Source organism: Eptatretus burgeri, chromosome 4, assembly GCF_056783735.1.
Source record: "Eptatretus burgeri isolate ZD-2024b chromosome 4, Ebu_testis_v1, whole genome shotgun sequence".
Taxonomy (NCBI): Eukaryota; Metazoa; Chordata; class Myxini; order Myxiniformes; family Myxinidae; genus Eptatretus; species Eptatretus burgeri.
In genome coordinates, this window is record NC_140964.1 from 118,038,606 (window position 1) to 118,058,605 (window position 20,000).

Consider the following 20,000-nt stretch of genomic DNA (forward strand, 5'->3'; position numbering starts at 1 on the left):
CAAAAGGAACAGCATGCTGTGAACATTGTCATAAAATTATTTACGATATTGAATGTACTGAAGATATTGTTAATGCTGTCAGATTAGGCCAGTTACCTATTCTGAATCCCGATGAAACAAATTAAAGCAGTCACAACTGCTAACTGATTTGCTCATTTTGGATTTCACCGCGGATGGTGTATGGTCTCTTTTGACTATCCGTTGCTAAATTGGTGATCGTGCTGGTGGAGGATTTGACCTCGAGTCCACCCATCAGTCTCCTGTAACATTGGTGCACAGGATTGGGAAGGGACACTGGTCCAAATCCCGTGACCATAACATTTGTGTCAGGAGTGGGATTCACACCCAAAGCACCATTGTTAAATGAATGCCCTTTGAAGCGTTAAAAGAAAAAATATCGGGTTTTTTGAGGGTGCAAAATAAAAATTTGACCCTGTTAATGAAAAGGAGTGAATTTTTTCTCACAAACAATCTCCTCTGGCACCAACTTCTCCTTCTCCTCCCCCACTTCTTGCACTCATCCTGCAACAGTTTCTCCACAATAAATTATTTCGGGGACCAAGCTCTTCCATGAGCCTCGACTATGCATCAAAAATTTTTTCTCCCTCCCCCTATTTTATTTTACCCCCACCCCTCACCCCTGACCACCCACCTCCACCCTCTTTCTTGAACCGATTTATACCCCCATTTGAAGAGAGATTATTTCCCTTTTTATCCCTACCTACGAATAATACTCCCTTGTGCTATAAAACTTTATATTGAAAACTATGCATTTCAAATATCTCATCCATTAAAAAATCAGTTTAAGCAAAATCACTTTTATATAAATTACTTCAAAACTCTGAAAAAGTATAGAGTCAAGCAAAAACCAAAACAAAGAGAGGAGAAAATCACAACCTTAATCTGTGAAACATAATGAATGTGGACAGTATCAAAAAAGTATCGGCGAAGGAATAACCAAGACAACCATAATTAAAGCACACAGACTGAGAGGTTTAAAAATATCTACTGGATGTCAAGAAAACAATGGAAAAATAATTTATTACAATTTTAAAATGATTTGTGGTTCAGGAGGAGCTCAGAGCAAAAGGCTGAGGGAGGTTTATCATTTTGTCTCAACTCAACAAAGATATTTAGCCCAAGAACCAAACCCCAACATATTATTTATCAACATTCTTGATGATGATGAAAGGTTTAAGAAAATAAGGTGTTTTAATAAACTACAAACCCAACAAATATTTATTGGTAGCCTTTTTGAATTCATTTTGAAATATGAACAAAATTTTATTTTAAACACAAAAATATAATACATAAATCAGCAAAAGATTTCACCAATAAGATTTTATTTTAAAGACAAAGGTACCTATAAATTGCTCAGAGATATCAGCAAGAATATTTTATATTAAAGACAAAAGTATTTCCAAACCAGGAAGATATTTCACACAAAAAAATATTTTAAACACGAAAATATAATATATAAATAGGTCCGAGAAAAATCATCTATTGCTGATTTAAAGATACTTTTGTGCTTAAAATAAAATCTTCTAAGTGATCAGTAAGAGATTTCACTAATATTATATTTTAAAGACAAAAGTATCTAGAAATCAGTGAGAGATTTCTCCAAGAAATTTTTTATTTTAAACACAAAATATTAATAAATCCAAGAAAAATCATCTCTTGCTGATTTATATCTTACACTTTTCTGATTAAAATAAAATCTTATGAGTGATCAGAAAGAGATTTCACTAATATTTTATTTTAAACACAAAAGCATCTACAAATCAGTGAGAGATTTCACTCATAAAAAGTTTATTTTAAACACAAAAGTATAATGTATAACTCAGCAAGAGATTTCACAAATATTTTATTTTAAAGACAAAAGTATTGATAAATCAATATGAGATTTCACTCAGAAAATTTTATTTTAAACACAAAGGTATACATATAAATAGGTCTGAGAAAATCATGTCTTTTTTTGTTATATCAATGTGGTGAACACAACTCATTGCAATGTTTGCAATCAAGACTGAAAATATGAGAACAAACACAATCATGCAAACACACTCAATATATTTCAGCTTATCCAACCAATCGAGCAAGAAAAACAACATTGTGATATATGCTCAAAGGACTTGTTAAAACATAGTTATAAGCGACATCTTCAATCATGCAAACACAAAAATAATTCAGAAGATACAGCCATGTTTGTTATTGAAAACACTGATGGGGCATTTAAGGATCATCTAAAAAAAAAATTTGGGGGGGGTTTAAAGAGTCAGAACCAAAATCGGTAGCCGAAGCAATTGTGAAAATTAGTTTGGCTGTTGAAACTTTAATTAACACGAGCCTGAGGGAATTTAATACCATTAAATGTTGTATGGGAGTAAAATTATTTCTGACAAAAGAATACAATGAAAGAAATGAGTTGAAACAAGAAACACCTAATATGAGAATGAACCCTTATTTCATGGTTTCCAAGATTGTAATGTTTATTATAAACTTCAGAGGTGTGAAATAGATGTTGATGATAACACAGAAGGAAGTGGATTTAACATTGGGAAAATCATTTTCATAGACATACACATCTTGAAATCGGATCCTCTTGAAGCTTCTTCCTATATTGATTTGCCAAGAATAATACAACTTTAAAAAGCAGTTGTTAATGTTCAAAAGATTGACAACAAATGCTTCCTCTGGGCTGTTACTTGCTCACTTACACCCCCACAATGGAAAGCAGAACGAATATGGCATTACAACAAATATGAAAAAAACTTTAAATGATAAAGGATTAGAATGTCTAATGAAGTTAAAGGATATCTCTAACTTTGAGAAAATGAACAATCTCTCTATTAATGTGTGTGGACTAACATATATTAAAAATGATGAAAAACACATTGACCTTCTGCACTATAGTTTGGAGGAGAATTCACATTTTGCTTACATCAAAAATTTATCAAGATTGACCACTTCTCAAGCATACAATGGAAATAATAAGACATTTCTCTGTAAGTGATGTCTCGACTTCTTTCACACAAAAGAAAGATTAGAACAACATTCAATATATTGCTCAAACCACAAATCAACTGCAATCAATATGCCAAAAATTGGTTCAGTGGTAGATTTCAATGATATAAATAAATCCATAAAGCATCCATTCGTGATTTATGCCGATTTTGAAAGCATTCTCGAAAAGATAGACACTACTTTTCCGAATCCAAATCAATCCTACACCAAGCCATATCAAAAGCATACTCCTTGTGGGTTCTGTTATTATATCACATCTATTGGAGACCATTATAATAAATTAGAGATGTGCAGAGGAAAATATACTCCTCAAGAGTTTGTAAAATGATTAGAAAATGATTGTACTCAACTAACAGAAGTAATGCAAAAAACTTATAAACCAATGAAATTAACACAAGATGAGAAGAAGAGTTTAAGAACTCCAACATTTGTTGTCTTTGTCAAGATGTAATTAGGAAAGAACCAAAAGTTAGAGACCATTGACATCTTGTTGGTAAATAGAGAAGACCTGCTCATCAAATTTGTAATCTCAATTTTTAACTCCCTACTTTCATTCCGGTCTTTCTTCACAACAACTCCAACTATGACACACATTTATTCATGAGTGAACCTTCAAAGACAACTGGGGACATATCTGTCATTCCTCCCACAGAGCAGAAGTACATCTCATTTACAAAATCAATGCCAGCAACTCACAAAACTAATATTAGATTTCTAGATTCATGCAAATTTATGCCAAATAATTTATCCACATTAGCATCAAGTCTTCAAGCATATGAAAATCTCCAAAATCATATCCTAAATGAAGAGGAAACAAACCTAGTGTCAGCTGAAGCAAGCACAGTTGAGCTCTTATCATAAAAGGGTCTTCACCCATATGACTATGTGGGCAACTTTGGAAGATTGGAGGAAACACAACTCCCTTCAAAGGAAAGCTTCCACCATCAGCTGAATATAACTCATATGAGTAATGAATTCTATCAACATGTACAAAATATCTGAGAAAATTTTAACGTAAAAAATCTCGTTGAATATCATGACTTGCATCTTAAAACTGATGTTTTGTTATAAGCCGATGCATTTGAAGCATTCAGAAAAGTCTGTCAGAATATGTATTCATATGGCTTTGACCCTGTTTATTATTATACAGCTCCTGGTGGAGATTAAGCCTGGTGTTGGCTTAGTGGTTACGGTGGTGGCTTGGGATCCGAGGGTCCTGAGTTCAAACCCCATTGGCCGCTGAATTAAAAATACACCAGGAGGTTGACTCAGCCTGTCATCCTTCCGAGGTTGGCAAAATGAGCACCAGTGTACTGGTAAGGGGGATACTGCATCCATAGCCGCGTCCCAACCAATGATGCAACCAGCAACCAGAGGCTGCACGAGAGAGAGAGAGAGAGAGAGAGAGAGAGAGAGAGAGAGAGAGAGAGAGAGAGAGAGAGAGAGAGAGAGAGAGAGAGAGAGAGAGAGAGAGAGAGAGAGAGAGAGAGAGAGAGAGAGAGAGAGAGAGAGAGAGAGAGAGAGAGAGAGAGAGAGAGAGAGAGAGAGAGAGAGAGAGAGAGAGAGAGAGAGAGAGAGAGAGAGAGAGAGAGAGAGAGAGAGAGAGAGAGAGAGAGAGAGAGAGAGAGAGAGAGAGAGAGAGAGAGAGAGAGAGAGAGAGAGAGAGAGAGAGAGAGAGAGAGAGAGAGAGAGAGAGAGAGAGAGAGAGAGAGAGAGAGAGAGAGAGAGAGAGAGAGAGAGAGAGAGAGAGAGAGAGAGAGAGAGAGAGAGAGAGAGAGAGAGAGAGAGAGAGAGAGAGAGAGAGAGAGAGAGAGAGAGAGAGAGAGAGAGAGAGAGAGAGAGAGAGAGAGAGAGAGAGAGAGAGAGAGAGAGAGAGAGAGAGAGAGAGAGAGAGAGAGAGAGAGAGAGAGAGAGAGAGAGAGAGAGAGAGAGAGAGAGAGAGAGAGAGAGAGAGAGAGAGAGAGAGAGAGAGAGAGAGAGAGAGAGAGAGAGAGAGAGAGAGAGAGAGAGAGAGAGAGAGAGAGAGAGAGAGAGAGAGAGAGAGAGAGAGAGAGAGAGAGAGAGAGAGAGAGAGAGAGAGAGAGAGAGAGAGAGAGAGAGAGAGAGAGAGAGAGAGAGAGAGAGAGAGAGAGAGAGAGAGAGAGAGAGAGAGAGAGAGAGAGAGAGAGAGAGAGAGAGAGAGAGAGAGAGAGAGAGAGAGAGAGAGAAAGAGAGAGAGAGAGAGAGAGAGAGAGAGAGAGAGAGAGAGAGAGAGAGAGAGAGAGTCTAGCTTGGAGTGCTATGCTAAAGATGACTAAACAACCTCTCAAATTAATTTCTGATGTAGATATGCTGTTGTTGATGGAGAAAGCTGAAGAGGAGGAATATCACAAGTCTGTTCACAAAGATATGCTAAAGCAAACAATAAATATCTCTTTGATTATGATGCTAAGAAAGATAGTTCTTATTTGATGGATTATAATGCTAACAATCTCGATGGATGGGGGGTCTCAAGCACTACCACATCGAGTCTTCAACTGGGCACAGGAGAAGAATTATGAATGTATATTTAAAAATATCATTATCTCTACCCAGAAAGAAATGGATGAAGCAAAAGTTGGAGATTACTTTGAAGTGGACTTAAAATCTACTGAAGAACTAACTCCACAATGCTCACAAAGACTTACCATATACTCCCGATAAAAACCCCCAAAACACAATGGCTCAGCGATTAATTATCAACGATAATTTCTTACTCGCTCTTCTCGAGCATGAACACAAACAGAAAAGGTTTAAAAAAAAACCTGAGGCAATACTATCAGCTGGATTGGGCATAAAGAAAATTCACAAAGTTCTAAAGTTTAATCATAGTCACTGGTTAAAAAAAATATTGACTTTAACACTCAAATGGGAACAGTTGCTCAGACCAACTTTGAGAAAGACTTCTATAAATTAATGAATAATGCTGTATTTGACAAGATGATGGAAAATGTAAGAAACACAAAACATAAGACTTACTACATCTTGGAAACAAGCATCTAAATTAATTAATAGACCCAACTTTAAACGAGTAGAGACATTCTCTGATAAGTGATAATTTTTGTGCTATTCATATGGAGAAGGAAAGCATTGTGATGGATAAACCTATTTATGTGGGAACATTAGTTGACTTGTCCAAGTTGTTGATGTATGACTATTTCTACACCAGTTTATAGAACTATGATGAAAGATTTAATGTACTTTACATGGATACAGGCAGTTTTTTCTTGAAGATCAAGACAGAAGATGTTTATGAGGATATAATGCAAGACAAAAACATTTATGATGCAAGCAACGAATGAAAAAGATAATCGACTATTTTCTGCAAAAACAAAAAAGTTATTGGAAAATTTAAAGATGATTTGGGGGTGGGGGGGGGGGCAGATAATGAGTGAATTTGTAGAATTAAGAGCAAAGTTTTATACTTAAAAGAATAGTGGTTCTAAGAGTGATAAAATGTTGAAAGGGATAAAGAAGAATGTTCTCAAAGGTACTATAAATTTCAAGCATTATTTTGATCATTTAGTTTTAAAGAAAGAAGAGTATAGGAAGATGAATAGTATTAGAAATTATAAGCATCAGATATTTTCAGAACAAATAAATTAGAAAGCATTGGGAGCATTTGGTGATGAAAGATATATATTGAAGAATCTATTTAATACTTTTCCAGATGGATACAAGTGTTACTACAGAATTTGTAATACAAGTTTTTTCCTTAATAAATGAGACTTTACATGTTTCAAGATTTTAATGAATTTGTTGGTGAGGAACTTGGTCCAGAGGACAGCTATGATACTGACAGCTTATGTTCAAATGTTAGTTATGAAAGTAGTTTTTGATGATTAAGATGCTGATAATAGTGAATACCCTGATTATATAAATAATGATGATGAAGATGGTGAAGCATATATTATAAGTTCATTTGAAAATGTGATTTATTGGAGGATGAAATTATTTTAAAAGAAAACATACCATATAAATTAACAATATGCTAAATACAAGTGATATACAAGATCCCAAAACTTTATGTTTTGAGGAAATCGAAGGAGATTGTTGAGTCAAATCAATTGTTGAGTTGTCCAATGTGCTCACAGATGGGATTGAATACAGAGTTAGAAGCTTATAAATAGTGTATATTCTGTGATGATATTATCATTACTTACCTCAAAATATATATAAAGGATCATAATTATTTCCAAATTACATCCAAAATGAATTACTTCACAAGATTGATAAGATAAATTAATCTAAAGTATGAGGGTGATAATACACCTTTCCTAACAATGGAAGAGATTGATAACATTAGGTTGATGTTCCAGAGATTAATGATATGTATTATTCACGACTGTCATTTCAGGGAAAACATCAACACAAGATATTATATAAATAAAATAATGGATTATTTAGAAATATGCCTGGTGTTGGCTTAATGGTTAGGGTGGTGGGCTTGGGATCCAAAGATCCTGAGTTCAAATCCCACTTGGATGTTGAATTAATACCAGGTGGGGTTGACTCTGCCTGTCATCCTTCTGAGGTCGGCAAAATGAGTACCAGCTTGTTGGTATCCTGTGTCGGAGTGGCGACCTGTCCAGGATTGTGCCCAATAGCCAAGAGACTGCTAAGGCAGTACTAACGCTCTGCACAGAGTATGGTCCCAATGGATGGATGGATGGACTCACCTGTGTTGGGATTTATTCGAAAATCAGCATCACAACAGATACGGGAGTTTTGTCGAACCCTCCTCCTCCACGGTTTATATAGAATTGAGAGTAGGGGGGTGGGCATGGATCTTTCCAGAAGAATGTTGAACAACACTTGGTCCTCGTACTTTTTCACCTTCCACATGCTATCGGTGGGAGGGAAGGCCAAGTACCTCTTCTGGGTTTGTGCACACGTTTTCCAAAGCAAAATTTGATAAGCCCAAGAATCTCTCAAGAAGAACTTTCTATTGAAGCTGGGATGATAACTATAAACATTGAGTTGGCAAACCGGCTCAGTTAGAGTCTGAAAAAAAAACGAACAGCCACTGCCTAATTCAATGTCAGCTATGACACAACAATCTGCAGCATCACTCAGCTGACATCGCTTTATAAGTCTTTTTTAATTTGTTTTGTTTTGGCAGGATTGTCAACTCCACAAGCAAGTGCCAAGGATTGTGTTTCAGGAGTTATTTTTCACAAAGGATATAAACCGCAAATAAGAAGGGAGGGAAAACAGGTTTTTGTTTCACTGTATATACTCTTCCAGAGTTTATCTATCGGTAGGGATTTAAGGGGAAGGAATCCCTGTTCAAATGGAGCTATAAATAGCTAAAAGGAAGAGGGTGGAGTGTGGGTGGTTAGGCGTCAGGGGTGAGGGGTAAAATAGTGTTGGGAGGGGGGGGTAAAAAAAAGCAAAGTTTTTGATGCAACATTGAGTCTCATGGAAGAGCTTGGTCCCAGAAACAATTTAATGCAGATAAGCTGGTGCAGGATGAGTGGAAAAGGTGAGGAAGGAAAAGGATAAATTGGTGCCAGAGGATATCTGTTTGTGAGAAAAAATTCACTCCTGTTTATTGACAGGATCAAATAGTTTTTCCTTTTGTTAACATAAAGTCAATGGGGGAAATGAGACAGTCACAGAACCAACAAAATTCCCCTACTGAGCACTCCAACAAAAAGGGTGATAATAAACGGCGGTCTTGGAAAGCGATTAGCGATCGGTCATATTGAACACCACCTGGAGATGCCCTGAGTGTCAAACAATTTGCGAATTGGACAAATCAACGCTTTTTTTCCACAGTCAGAACTACTTCTTAGGTCAATTCAACTGTTTAATTTTTGAAATTTGGCTCAAGTTAAGAGATTCTCGAGCTTATCGCATATGCAGAAATGAAATAAAGGCACAGGCACTGGCATATCTGGGGATTTATAAGCATTGCAATGTGTCCAGCAATTTGTAGATATGATTAACAGGCATTTGATGATATATTTGAGGAAAGTGGGGAAAAAAATGAGCGCTTTATCATTAAGAAACTATTGTGACCTGTTCCAAGTCAAGTCATTGTTGAGCAGGCCAAAAAAAAATGGTGAATTAATACCCCAGCAAGGGAAAGCAGGCTTGACAAAGGGGTTTACCAAGGATGAATCCTTCATCTAATAGCCTGAAACTTTGCATGCATACTAAAGGATATAATTAAATAAGGCTGTTAATTTTCTTCAAAAGGGGTGTTTTAATTAACCCAAACACCCAATTTTCACTCTGGCACTTCCTTGAGATTCCTTTAGTATGCATGCAAAGTTTCAGGCTATTAGATTTCAGAGTTTTGGAGTTATGGAGGAGACACACTGACTGACTGACTGATACACACTGACATTTATTATTATTATAAAGATTGAAATTGAAAATTCAACCAGATTTTCTGGATGGTGAGAGCAATAAACTGAAGATATAATTTGCCCAGTGTCAGAACACTCTGCCTAAAACAGCACAGCATGCTTTGAGGCATCATAGGAGTACAAGGAGAGATTATTGAATGGCTCATGCAAATAGGCTAAAGCAGAAGGGTGTTTGAATAATATCGGCCAATTTCCATTGATGTATAATCGGGTACAACAAAACCTGGAATCAGGTGGATAACATCTCAGTCATTGAAGTGAGGTGATAACTTATCATTGAGTAAATGTTTATACATTAGAGTACAGTCTTCTGGTTAAAGAAGAAGAAGAAATGAGATGAGTTGTGGAACATTATACATCATATTTATATGAAGCTGGAGATTACAATGTGACAATCGATAAATAATTTTACAACATGCAAAGAACAAGAAGAAATGAGATGAGTTGTGGAACATCAGGTCAGGTATGGGAGCATGTGCCAGAACAGCGCGTCGCTGCGTCCACTTTCCGCCGGTACTCCAGGGGCCTCCGTCTGGCCATCCCTCAGGCAGATGCCAGGCCCATCCCAATCTCCTTGAGATGATGGTCAACCTGTTGCAACCATGAGGCACGTGGTCGGCCCACTGGCCTCCTCCACTCATGAGGCTCCCTCGCTGAGAGAATCTGATGAGCAGGATCAGCGTCAGGAAAACGAGCCACATGTCCATACAACCGCAACTGACGCTCACGGACTATGCAGGTGACAAATCTCATCCGAGTCTCTCTCAGCAACCGCTCGTTGGACACAAAATCCGACCAGCGATAGCCAAGGATTCTCCGAAGAGACCTGGTACCAAAGGAATTAAGTCTCCGTCTCAGATCCTTGGTCAGAGTCCAAGTCTCAAACCCATAGAGCAAGACTGGAAGTACCAAGGACCTGAAGATTCGGACTTTCGTCCTCCTGCACAGGTACCGGCAGCGCCACACCCCATGATCCAGTGAATCCATGACTCCCCAGGCCCGACCCAGACGTCTATTGACCTCTGACTCGCAGCCAGCAGAGACATGAATATCACTGCCAAGGTAAGTGAATCTCTCCACGACCTCAACATCCTCACCACAAACAGACACAGACAGGACAGCAGCATCCAAGATGTCACCGAAAGCCTGGATCTTAGTTTTGACCCAAGAAACCCGTAATTCCAACGGCTCCGACTCCTCATTCAGCACCTCGAGGGCCCCCAAGAGGATGTCTAAAGTCTCCGCAAAGATGACTGCATCATCTGCAAAATCAAGGTCCGAGATCAAAACATTCCCAAACGATGCACCGCAACTTGATTTTTCCGACATCCTCCCTAAAATCCAGTCCATACAAGTGCTGAAAAGTGTGGGGGCAAGTACACATCCCTGACAAACTCCAGTAACAACTGGAAATAAGTCAGAGATGGTACCACCACACTTCACAGCACTCTCAGTACCAGAGTAGAGTTCAGACATCAGATCGATCAGTTTTGGTGGCACCCCACGAAGAACAAGAATCCTCCAGTGGACATCCCGATTCACTGAATCGAACGCTTTACAGAGATCAACGTAGGCTGCAAGCAGCCCCTGCCGAAACTCTCGTCTGCGTTCGGTGAGGACAGAAAGTGCAAGGATACGGTCAATCGTTGACCTCTTTGGTGTAAAGCCTGACTGCTCTGGACGCTGGTGCTCAAGCAGATGGTGGCGAACCCTATCAAGAATTATCCGAGCAAAGACCTTGCCCGGCACTGAGAGCAGCGTCACCCCTCGGTAGTTGTTGCAGTCTTGGCGATCACCCTTCCCTTTCCAGAGAGGGACAACAAGGCCCCTCTCCCAGTCAGTTGGGATGATGCCTGTGTTCCAAGCAGAGCAGAAAACTGCATGCAACGACACGAGTGCAGCATTTCCACTAGCCTTGAGAAGTTCGGCATGGATGCCACAGATCCCTGGAGCTTTGCCCCGTTTCAACTGGTTCACCGCAGCCCGTGTTTCCACAAGCGAAGGTGGACTACAGTTGATTTGAGGGTTAGCAACAGGGATTGTAACACCCTTGACGTCCAACTCGACAGCTGGGGGATCAGCCTGGTACAACCGCTCAAAGTAACCGGCCCAGCGGGCCTTCACTTCAGACTCCTCTGTCAAGAGCCTACCACTCTGCTCGAACTGCAGTGCTCTGAGGGATGGGCTTGGATGAGCGTAATGCGCGAATTCCCCTGTAAGCGGGACGAGAATCACCTGTCCACAGGTGATGCTCTACCCCCTCACAGATTCCTCGCACATAGGCCTCCTTGTCCACCCTCAGTGCACGTACAGTTTTACGCCTCAGCTCCCTGAACAGCTCAGCTCTGCCATTCAGCCTGGCCCTGCGACTCTGGTCAATGGTATCCAGTGTCCCTTGAGAGACAAAATTCTTCTTTGCCCTGCGGTGAGCTCCAAGGCATCCACCAGCAACATCAAGGACGGTGGTCTTCAAGGCGCTCCACAACTCTTCAGGACCCCCCAAATCACCCAGACCCCCCAAGTGTCCACTCAGCCTGTTCGCAAACTCCTCAGCTACTCTCTCATCCCTGAGCTTGGCAACATCCAGCCTAGGCTGGGATGGTACCATTCTCCAGGATTTAAGGTGCAGCTTTAGAGTTGCTACAACAAGCCTGTGGTCAGTATTGAGGAACTGAGCACTCCAGTAGACCCTGCAGTTCTGGATCATCCTCCAACGACCGTCAATGAGGACATAGTCAATCTCGTTTGCCACACCGCCAGCGTTGGAATACCAAGTCCAGCGATGAGCTTGTGGGCACTGAAACCATGAACCAGCCACCCTAAGTCCATGAGTTCTTGCAAAGTCAAGGAACTTAGTGCTATTCTGGTTCATAGTTCCTGACCCATGGGGACCAACACACACCTCATAACCATCCCTATCAGTTCTAGTCGATGCATTGAAATCCCCCAAGACTAGAAGTGTATCTCGTCTGGGGCACTGATCAACCACAGACTCGAGTGTGGCGTAGAATGCATCCTTCACGGTGAGATCACTCGCCTCAGTCGGAGCATAAACAGAGACCAGGGAAATGACACCTAAGGAGTGACGAATCCTTAATCTCATAATACCCTCGTTGACTGGTGTTACCTCAATTATCATTGGGGTCAGCTTATTGGACACAGCTACAGCAACTCCTTGGGTATGGTAACCATCAGAGCGACCAGACCAATAGTAGGTGTAACCACCCACCATTATCTCGCCGCAATCCGGTCTCCGAACCTCAGAGAGAGCTGCAATCCCGATGTCCAAACGCTTGAGCTCAGATGATAACAGAGACAGGTGATCATCCTCTCTTAGGGATAGGACATTCCAGGCACCCACCCGAAGGGACCGCCTCAGGTTAACCCAAGGAGACCGTCGTCTGGTGGATGACACCTCAGCACCACTCCGACACACTCTCCCGCAATCTGACCCAGGGATGTTACCCCGTGGTTTCCCTCCTATCATCAAAGATTATACCTCATATTTATATGAAGCTGGAGATTACAATGTGACAATCGATAAATAATTTTCCAACATGCATCACTCATCATGCCAATTATTGTAATTTGCACAAATACATGAAATACAAGAACACAATCCTTATTATGCAGAATGTGCTAAGATCCACGATAATTAATAAAACTTGAAGTTGCAACTTAAAACAAAGTAAAAGGTCTCGATCCAGAACTTATGCTAAAACGTGGTGTTCGCAGTAAGTTTATTAAACAAGCCAGAAGTGTCTTCAAATTAATTGATTGTATATCTATAAACGTTTTCTCATGATATTATCTATCTAGCAAAATATTTCAGAGAATTTCAGTTCTGCTGCTGCTTTTACTGCATATGAGAAATTTTTAAGTATAATATTTTTTACTTCAGTGGTAATGGTCACTTCAGAGGAATGCATTAACCCATTGTTTTCCTCCAGAGTTTTGTTTATCCCAAAAATGTTGGATACTCTCTGGGAACGCCAGATGACCCAAAATTTGTCCTCCTGGAAATTCATTATGACAACCCAGAAAGAAAAACAGGTTAGTAAACCGCATAAATTAAATGCTTATAATCATCATCATCATCATCATCATCATCATCATCATCATCATCATCATCATCATCATCCAGTGTACAAAGATTCAATGCAATATAACTTAATTACTACTGTTAAGATAAAACAATTTTACCAACTGCAATGCAATCGAGGAAGATGCTGACACATACCATTGTTTCTCTTTAACTCCACCACCAAAGGTGGGTGGAGGTTATGATTTCACTCAAATTTCATTTCGCTCAAATTTTGCATCTGTGCTTAAACTCCCAGTAGGCAGGTCATGGGCAGATTATAAATTTGGCCCCATACACCACCCTATCACCCACTTGCCCTCCCCCCCTCCACTGCAGAAGATGTGGAGATGATGCCTAAGTTAGGGTGCATATTCATATTTGTGTAGCTTTGTTGGTATCCTTTTAATAACAATCACTTTTTCCTCGACAGCCATCTCATTTAGTTTGGATTCTGACTTGACTTGCTATCCCTGGTTAGTTTTATCTGTTTCTGCTCCTTGGTCAGAGGTGCTGTTGATCTGAATTGAGATCGCCTGACATGTTAAAGTTACCTCTCTCTCTCAACCAAAGTGGAAATCATAGTGCCAGCTTTGATGGGCTGAATGGCCTCCTCCTGCATTGAAGTTCCTTGTAATGGAAAGTTTTAATTATTATAATTATAATTATTATAACTCCAGTTACTTGAGCTCTTTATGCATGCTTACTCTTTTGATGTGCTACTTGTCTTTGCTCAGCATGTGAGTATTGCAGTCAATGCATTTGTGCGTTTGTCGGTAGATTATCTCGACAATATGAGCAACTGGAAACCACCAACCTTAGCACAGTGCTTCCGATTGTACACATAGGCGTGAATAGCCCAATACATGTACTCACTTGCCGGCATATGGCTGTGGTGTGAATAAATATAGTTCTGCACTCAATTTCATTTTATATTTTTCCTTGTGAATTCAAAATTTAACTCGTCTGAAACATTCACAATATGAAGCACTCTGCCAAATTTGACAATTCTGGCTGCCCTTCTTGTCCAGTTATTTTGCAGACAAACAAATACACAGACAGGATCATCGCAATACTCATGAAAATATTAAGAAAAACTACTGTTACTGTATGAAATAATATATTGTTACGGATCCAGGGTCTGGGGTTATACCAACACTTTAAAGCATAGCATAGCTCAGTTTGAAAAGATGATTAATTCAAGTTGGATTTATTGGAATTAAGTTGAACTAAGTTGTACCCAACAGCCCATTTGGAAGTGGTGTGATTGCATCAACACCAATCAATGACTTTTGAACAAGTGATGACATTTCAAACTTGTCCAGCATTGTTTTTTTTTCAAATCTGAGCTTAGACTTGGTTATAAGGTTTGTTTATGGAAGAATGTTTGTGATCTTGGGGAGGACGAAGAGAGTGGGTGTTTGTAGTGAAATGACAGGCGTAAGTAGAGAACTGTAAGGCCACCAACCTACCTGTTGTGTTTGAGAGTTCATCCTGAGAGAATTTCACAACTTGAAGTTCCTTGCCTTCAACTACAACCAGTGTATCAGGATAGGAAGTAACATCTCCAATGACAATGTAATATGATGTTCACCATCTCTAACAGATGTCCATATGAGAGTATTTTCCTCGATTTATCAACGAGCTAAGAATCATTGCTTGGTCAAATCATAGGACACAGGACAACATTAATGATATTCTGCCGGTGTTTGCTTTATGGACACTCTGTTATGATGCTTATATAATTCGCAAATGCCTGCTATCATGATGTCAGGCGCTATTGCTTATGCAGACATCATTGTACAAGGCAACATATGTAACACCTTGATTTTACATTGTTTCTTTTGTGGCTAGGAGGAATAGTTTTTCCACAAAAGCAGAGAATTTCAGCACTAAAATCCTTGCTTGTGTTCAAAGAACATTGCTGGACCCCAAACCTTTCCACACACCAATGCAGTCTGAGTTCTCCCAAACTTTCACCATGCTTGTCAGATATCTGTGATATTTTCCCCAAAACTACTCTAAGAGTAGTGCCTATTGCACCAACAAATGGAGGCTAATTGTGTGCCCATTTTCTAAATTTTTGATGTGACACATAATTACTACTCGCAGTAGACAGGCCGTAAAATGGAGGTAATCTGTCATACACCACTTATTGGTGCCACATGTAAAAAACTGTTATAATTTATATTTAAGGCCTTCAATTTTATTATGAGTTTTATTCGACAAGAACAACCTCCTTCAGTTTGTCATTTTAATTATTCTATGTCTCCTGGTTAAAATAAACATTCCAGAAACTCATTTTGTTGAAGTCCAAAATTCAATTTGCATGGTCATGCAACCCCATGACATGTTATACTGTCACCTAATCAGAAAAGAAATCACTTGTTTTATCTATGACTTTATAGATACCTCATTATTGATATATTTTTATCACTTTCGACAACAGCCTGCCATAAAATGCTAGCTCCCCACTTCCCTATCCCCCCCCCACACAAATAAATGCAAATACTGTACAATGTAACCCCCCTACAAGCACACACAACCACATCCACACACTGAACATAACTCACAAAAATGGTGACATGATGCATAAGCAGACACATGAGTAGTAGTAGTGGAGTAGTAGTTGTCATAATCGTCATATATTTAATATTTTCTTTCACTTGCATCCTCTCTCCCTCTCTCACATGCTCTGTTCGATTCTCTATTTCTCACACTTTGTTCTTTTATTCCAAATAGGTGTTGTAGATTCATCTGGATTTAAGCTCTTCTACACTCCTGAGCTGAGGAAAATTGATTCTGGAATTATTGAATTGGGAGCTGATCCTTCTAACTTGCAAATCATTCCACCCAGAGCCTCAGCATTCCGTGTTTATGGAATTTGTCCAACACAGAATTTTGGAGATGTGAGTACACCTAAAGCTCAGCTGATGAGCTGTAACATATTTATTTGGCCTATAAAAATTGTTCAAGTGATACAAGTATAACAAGATCATTTAACCAGTCTCGATGATGTAATGGTTAGAGTGTCTTTTAGCCATATGAACGACACTGAAAAATGGTACGTGCTGCTTCCTTGCTTGATGCTTAGTATTTAAGAGGGGTAGTGCATGGACAACCAACCATAAGTTGTTAAAAAAAAAACAACACAGGCTTTGTGAACTCGAAGTCCTATGCCTGTGTTGAAGTTCCTTGGAAGGGAACTGATATTCTATTTTTTTTTTCTGTAATTAATTTTTATTATAATTCGACTGTTACAAAAGTAGCTATCCAACACAGAATGGTGCATCCTGCAGACATTTACCTTACCTTACATTTTGTTGAGTATCACATTTGGTGAAGGAGGGCACTTTGATAAGCAAAATTTATTTGAATCATGTGGGATTGTTTTACTGACATGGAGCCATGAACTTAAACCGACAGTTATTTCATTGATGTTTTCTGTAACAATGAAGCAGCATTAATTTTTAGAACAATGTGCGTTTGATTTTGGGAAGGGTGTTGATCAATGTGTCTATCATTTTATACAGGGTGAAAATGATGTGATTTATGCATTTGCATCCTTACTCCACAGCCATCTGGCTGGTATTGCAATAAGATTAAGAAAAATTAGGTGAGTGATTTTTTTGGGGGGTTGGGGGGATTTACTGGTAATTAGAACTTATTGTTGAAAGCTCGAACTTCTCATTCATACGAATGTTTCATAAACGTTGGCATTGAGATCAGTTCTCTTTGCAGAACAGAATTTAGTAAGATTCCTGTGTCCGCAAAATATTACAATTCAAATTGTATATGACTGGCATTCGATTCTGAACTCAGCCCACTGGTTGCACCATTACGGAAGCATGACCGTGCCATTGATACACTGCTCCCCATCAGTTCAAGCAGGAGTTTGTGAAATTCATTCAGGGTGATGGCAGTTTTCAAAAGCTTCAATTAGCCTCTCCCTATCTATGTGAGATACTCTCCTGTAATAACCTTGGGCAGCCATCTTTGTTTTACAAAATTGGCTTGAGAGAGAAGTGTACCTTTACCAAGAACAAGTCTGGAAACGAATTATCCTCAGAACAGGCATATCTGATTTTATAGGCAAATTAGAATTTAAATTTGAAAGCACATACGAGAGAATCAAATCTTCTTCTTCTTGCATATAATAGCTTGGCTGCCACATAGCTATAATTTTGTTGGGGCACAGCTGTGCAACTAAAGCTGTGCCACTGATGCTGTACCCCTCTACCACTACACTGGTACTCATTTCACCGAGCTCAGAAGGGTGACAGGCTGAGTCAACCCCACCTGGTGTTAGTTCAGCAGCCAGGGGTACAACGGGGCTCAAACTCAGGACCCTAAGATCCCAAGCCAGCCACCCTAACCACGAAGCCAACACCAGCTTAGAGAATCGATTGAAAAATGTAACAAATGCCTGCCCACTGATAAAATTTAATTCTTGATCCACCACTTTTTACTGGTTGTGATGAAATCGAATGAACTTCCTGACGATTTCAATTGGAAAGTACCTATTTTGCAGCTGAACTAGGTTAAATGTCTAACAAATTATGAACTAATGATATACTGAATGAACCTTTTTGCTAATTGACTGATGATATAAAGGATAATTCATTTTCACTTTTAATTGAATGAGCCAGTATTAAATTTGTTTGAAATTGGAAAATAAAACCTATAGTTTGACAGCCACATATAGGAAATTGTAATAAAAATAAAAACAAAGATATCTTTACATGTTTTGAACAGCGTGTTTGCTTTTTATCAACTTGCTTCTGCATGTCTGCATTTATATATTGTCAATACATTTATTTGAATTTGTCTGTTTAATATCTTCTAATATCATCATAGTGGAAATGGAAGCATCTCGCTCATCACAGAAGACAAAGCGTATGATTTTAACTTTCAAGAAAACAGATTTTTTCCTCAACCAATACCTATAAGAAAGGTATGTTGTTGATATTGGCGATGCATTATAATTTATTCCAATGAAGAATAATCCTGTTTATGATCACTGAAATTGTTGCAGAACATGAGTTTGTGTCTACCTAATCTTATTGCCTACCTGTGACACTAACTAACACACCTGTGATACTCAGTAGTGTAAATATTATCGGTGGAACACACCTATCACACACTCAATCTCATCTGGTTCTGTAATACTCACTAACATTCTTTGGAAACTCAGTAACAAATGCATGATACTGGCAGGTAATAGATCATTGATGCAATTCTATTTTTGAGGAGGGAAGGAACAATCTTCAATTCCTCTTTTTGTACTTGTAATAAATTGATGACCCCGAATAAAATATAATATTAGACTGTCACAATACCGGACTCGGTGGCATAATGGTTAGAGCGTCCGCTCGTAGTTTGGGAGGTTGGTGGTTCAAATCCTCTCAAACCCTGTCCGAGGGTGTCATCATGGTTAGAGCGTCTGCTCGTAGTTGAGGAAGTTGGTGGTTCAAATCCTGCCTGATTCATACCAAAGACTTCAAAAATGGTACGTGCTTCTTCCTTGCTTGATGCTTAGTATTTAAAGAGATAGAGCACAGACAAATGATGCTGGTAAGACAATGGAAAACCACCGAGTGTAACTCTCGCCAATAAACTGCTGTAAAGAGTTTGGTAAATCAAGAAAAATATCAAAATGAATTGCATTTTTGGAACCTTTGTCAGTGAGGAGAGTAACAGGTCTATTTCTACCTGAACACTTGTTAAATTATCAGAGGCTCACTGTGCAATGATTTTTGTTTTGTTTTTACTTGTAAAACATTATAGTAAACTGGGCTAACTTTGGAACTACATTTTCAGTTTTGACCACCAGTGACTACCACTCAAAATTACATTATTTTCGAACTAACTTAAGGGGCAATCAGAAATCGCAGAACACCTTTTAACACTCTAAACGACATTGAAGTAAATGAAATGCTTTTTTTTTTAATAATTATGTCACAGCATGTCTAACACATCTCATTCATTTTAATTTCATTTCAGGGAGAGATATTGCTGATAGACTGCGTTTATAACACCAAAACACGATCGAATATAACGACAGTAAGTATAACTTATTTTAGATGAGCATAACTTCAAATACATTGTGTTTGACTGATCTGCATGTGGTTTGGTGTGATATAACAGGAAGAGGAATTTCATTCTCAAATGTTAAACCTTTAAGAATAGTTTCATGAATGGAATGCAGAAAGGTGGGAGAGCATATTGGTTGCATTGGTGTATGGTTGAGGTGGGGTGGGGGTTGGGTGGGGCTGGAAGGAGTGGGGACAGGTAGTGGACAGCTGGAGGTGGGGTTATCGAGAAAAATGACAGGTGAATAAAATGAAATAATACAACAGTTTGTGACGGGCATGATACACGTCACAAGCTATCACTTGATAATGACATCATCTTTATATATATATATATATATATATATATATATATATATATATATATATATATATATATATATATATATATATATATATCTTCTTTCG

At 38.9% G+C, this 20,000-nt stretch overlaps 1 protein-coding gene across 2 annotated transcripts in view; it reads left to right on the forward strand.

Annotated features, from left to right (window-relative positions):
• MOXD1 (monooxygenase DBH like 1) overlaps window positions 1-20,000 on the forward strand; it is a 72,174-nt gene that overhangs the window by 35,910 nt on the left and 16,264 nt on the right. For both annotated transcript variants that reach the window (XM_085879836.1, XM_085879838.1), the window contains 5 exons: window positions 13,370-13,472; window positions 16,243-16,409; window positions 17,034-17,116; window positions 18,358-18,454; window positions 19,504-19,563. In XM_085879836.1, coding sequence (XP_085735962.1) covers window positions 13,370-13,472; window positions 16,243-16,409; window positions 17,034-17,116; window positions 18,358-18,454; window positions 19,504-19,563 — 510 coding nt within the window. The remainder of the gene's footprint in view (window positions 1-13,369; window positions 13,473-16,242; window positions 16,410-17,033; window positions 17,117-18,357; window positions 18,455-19,503; window positions 19,564-20,000) is intronic.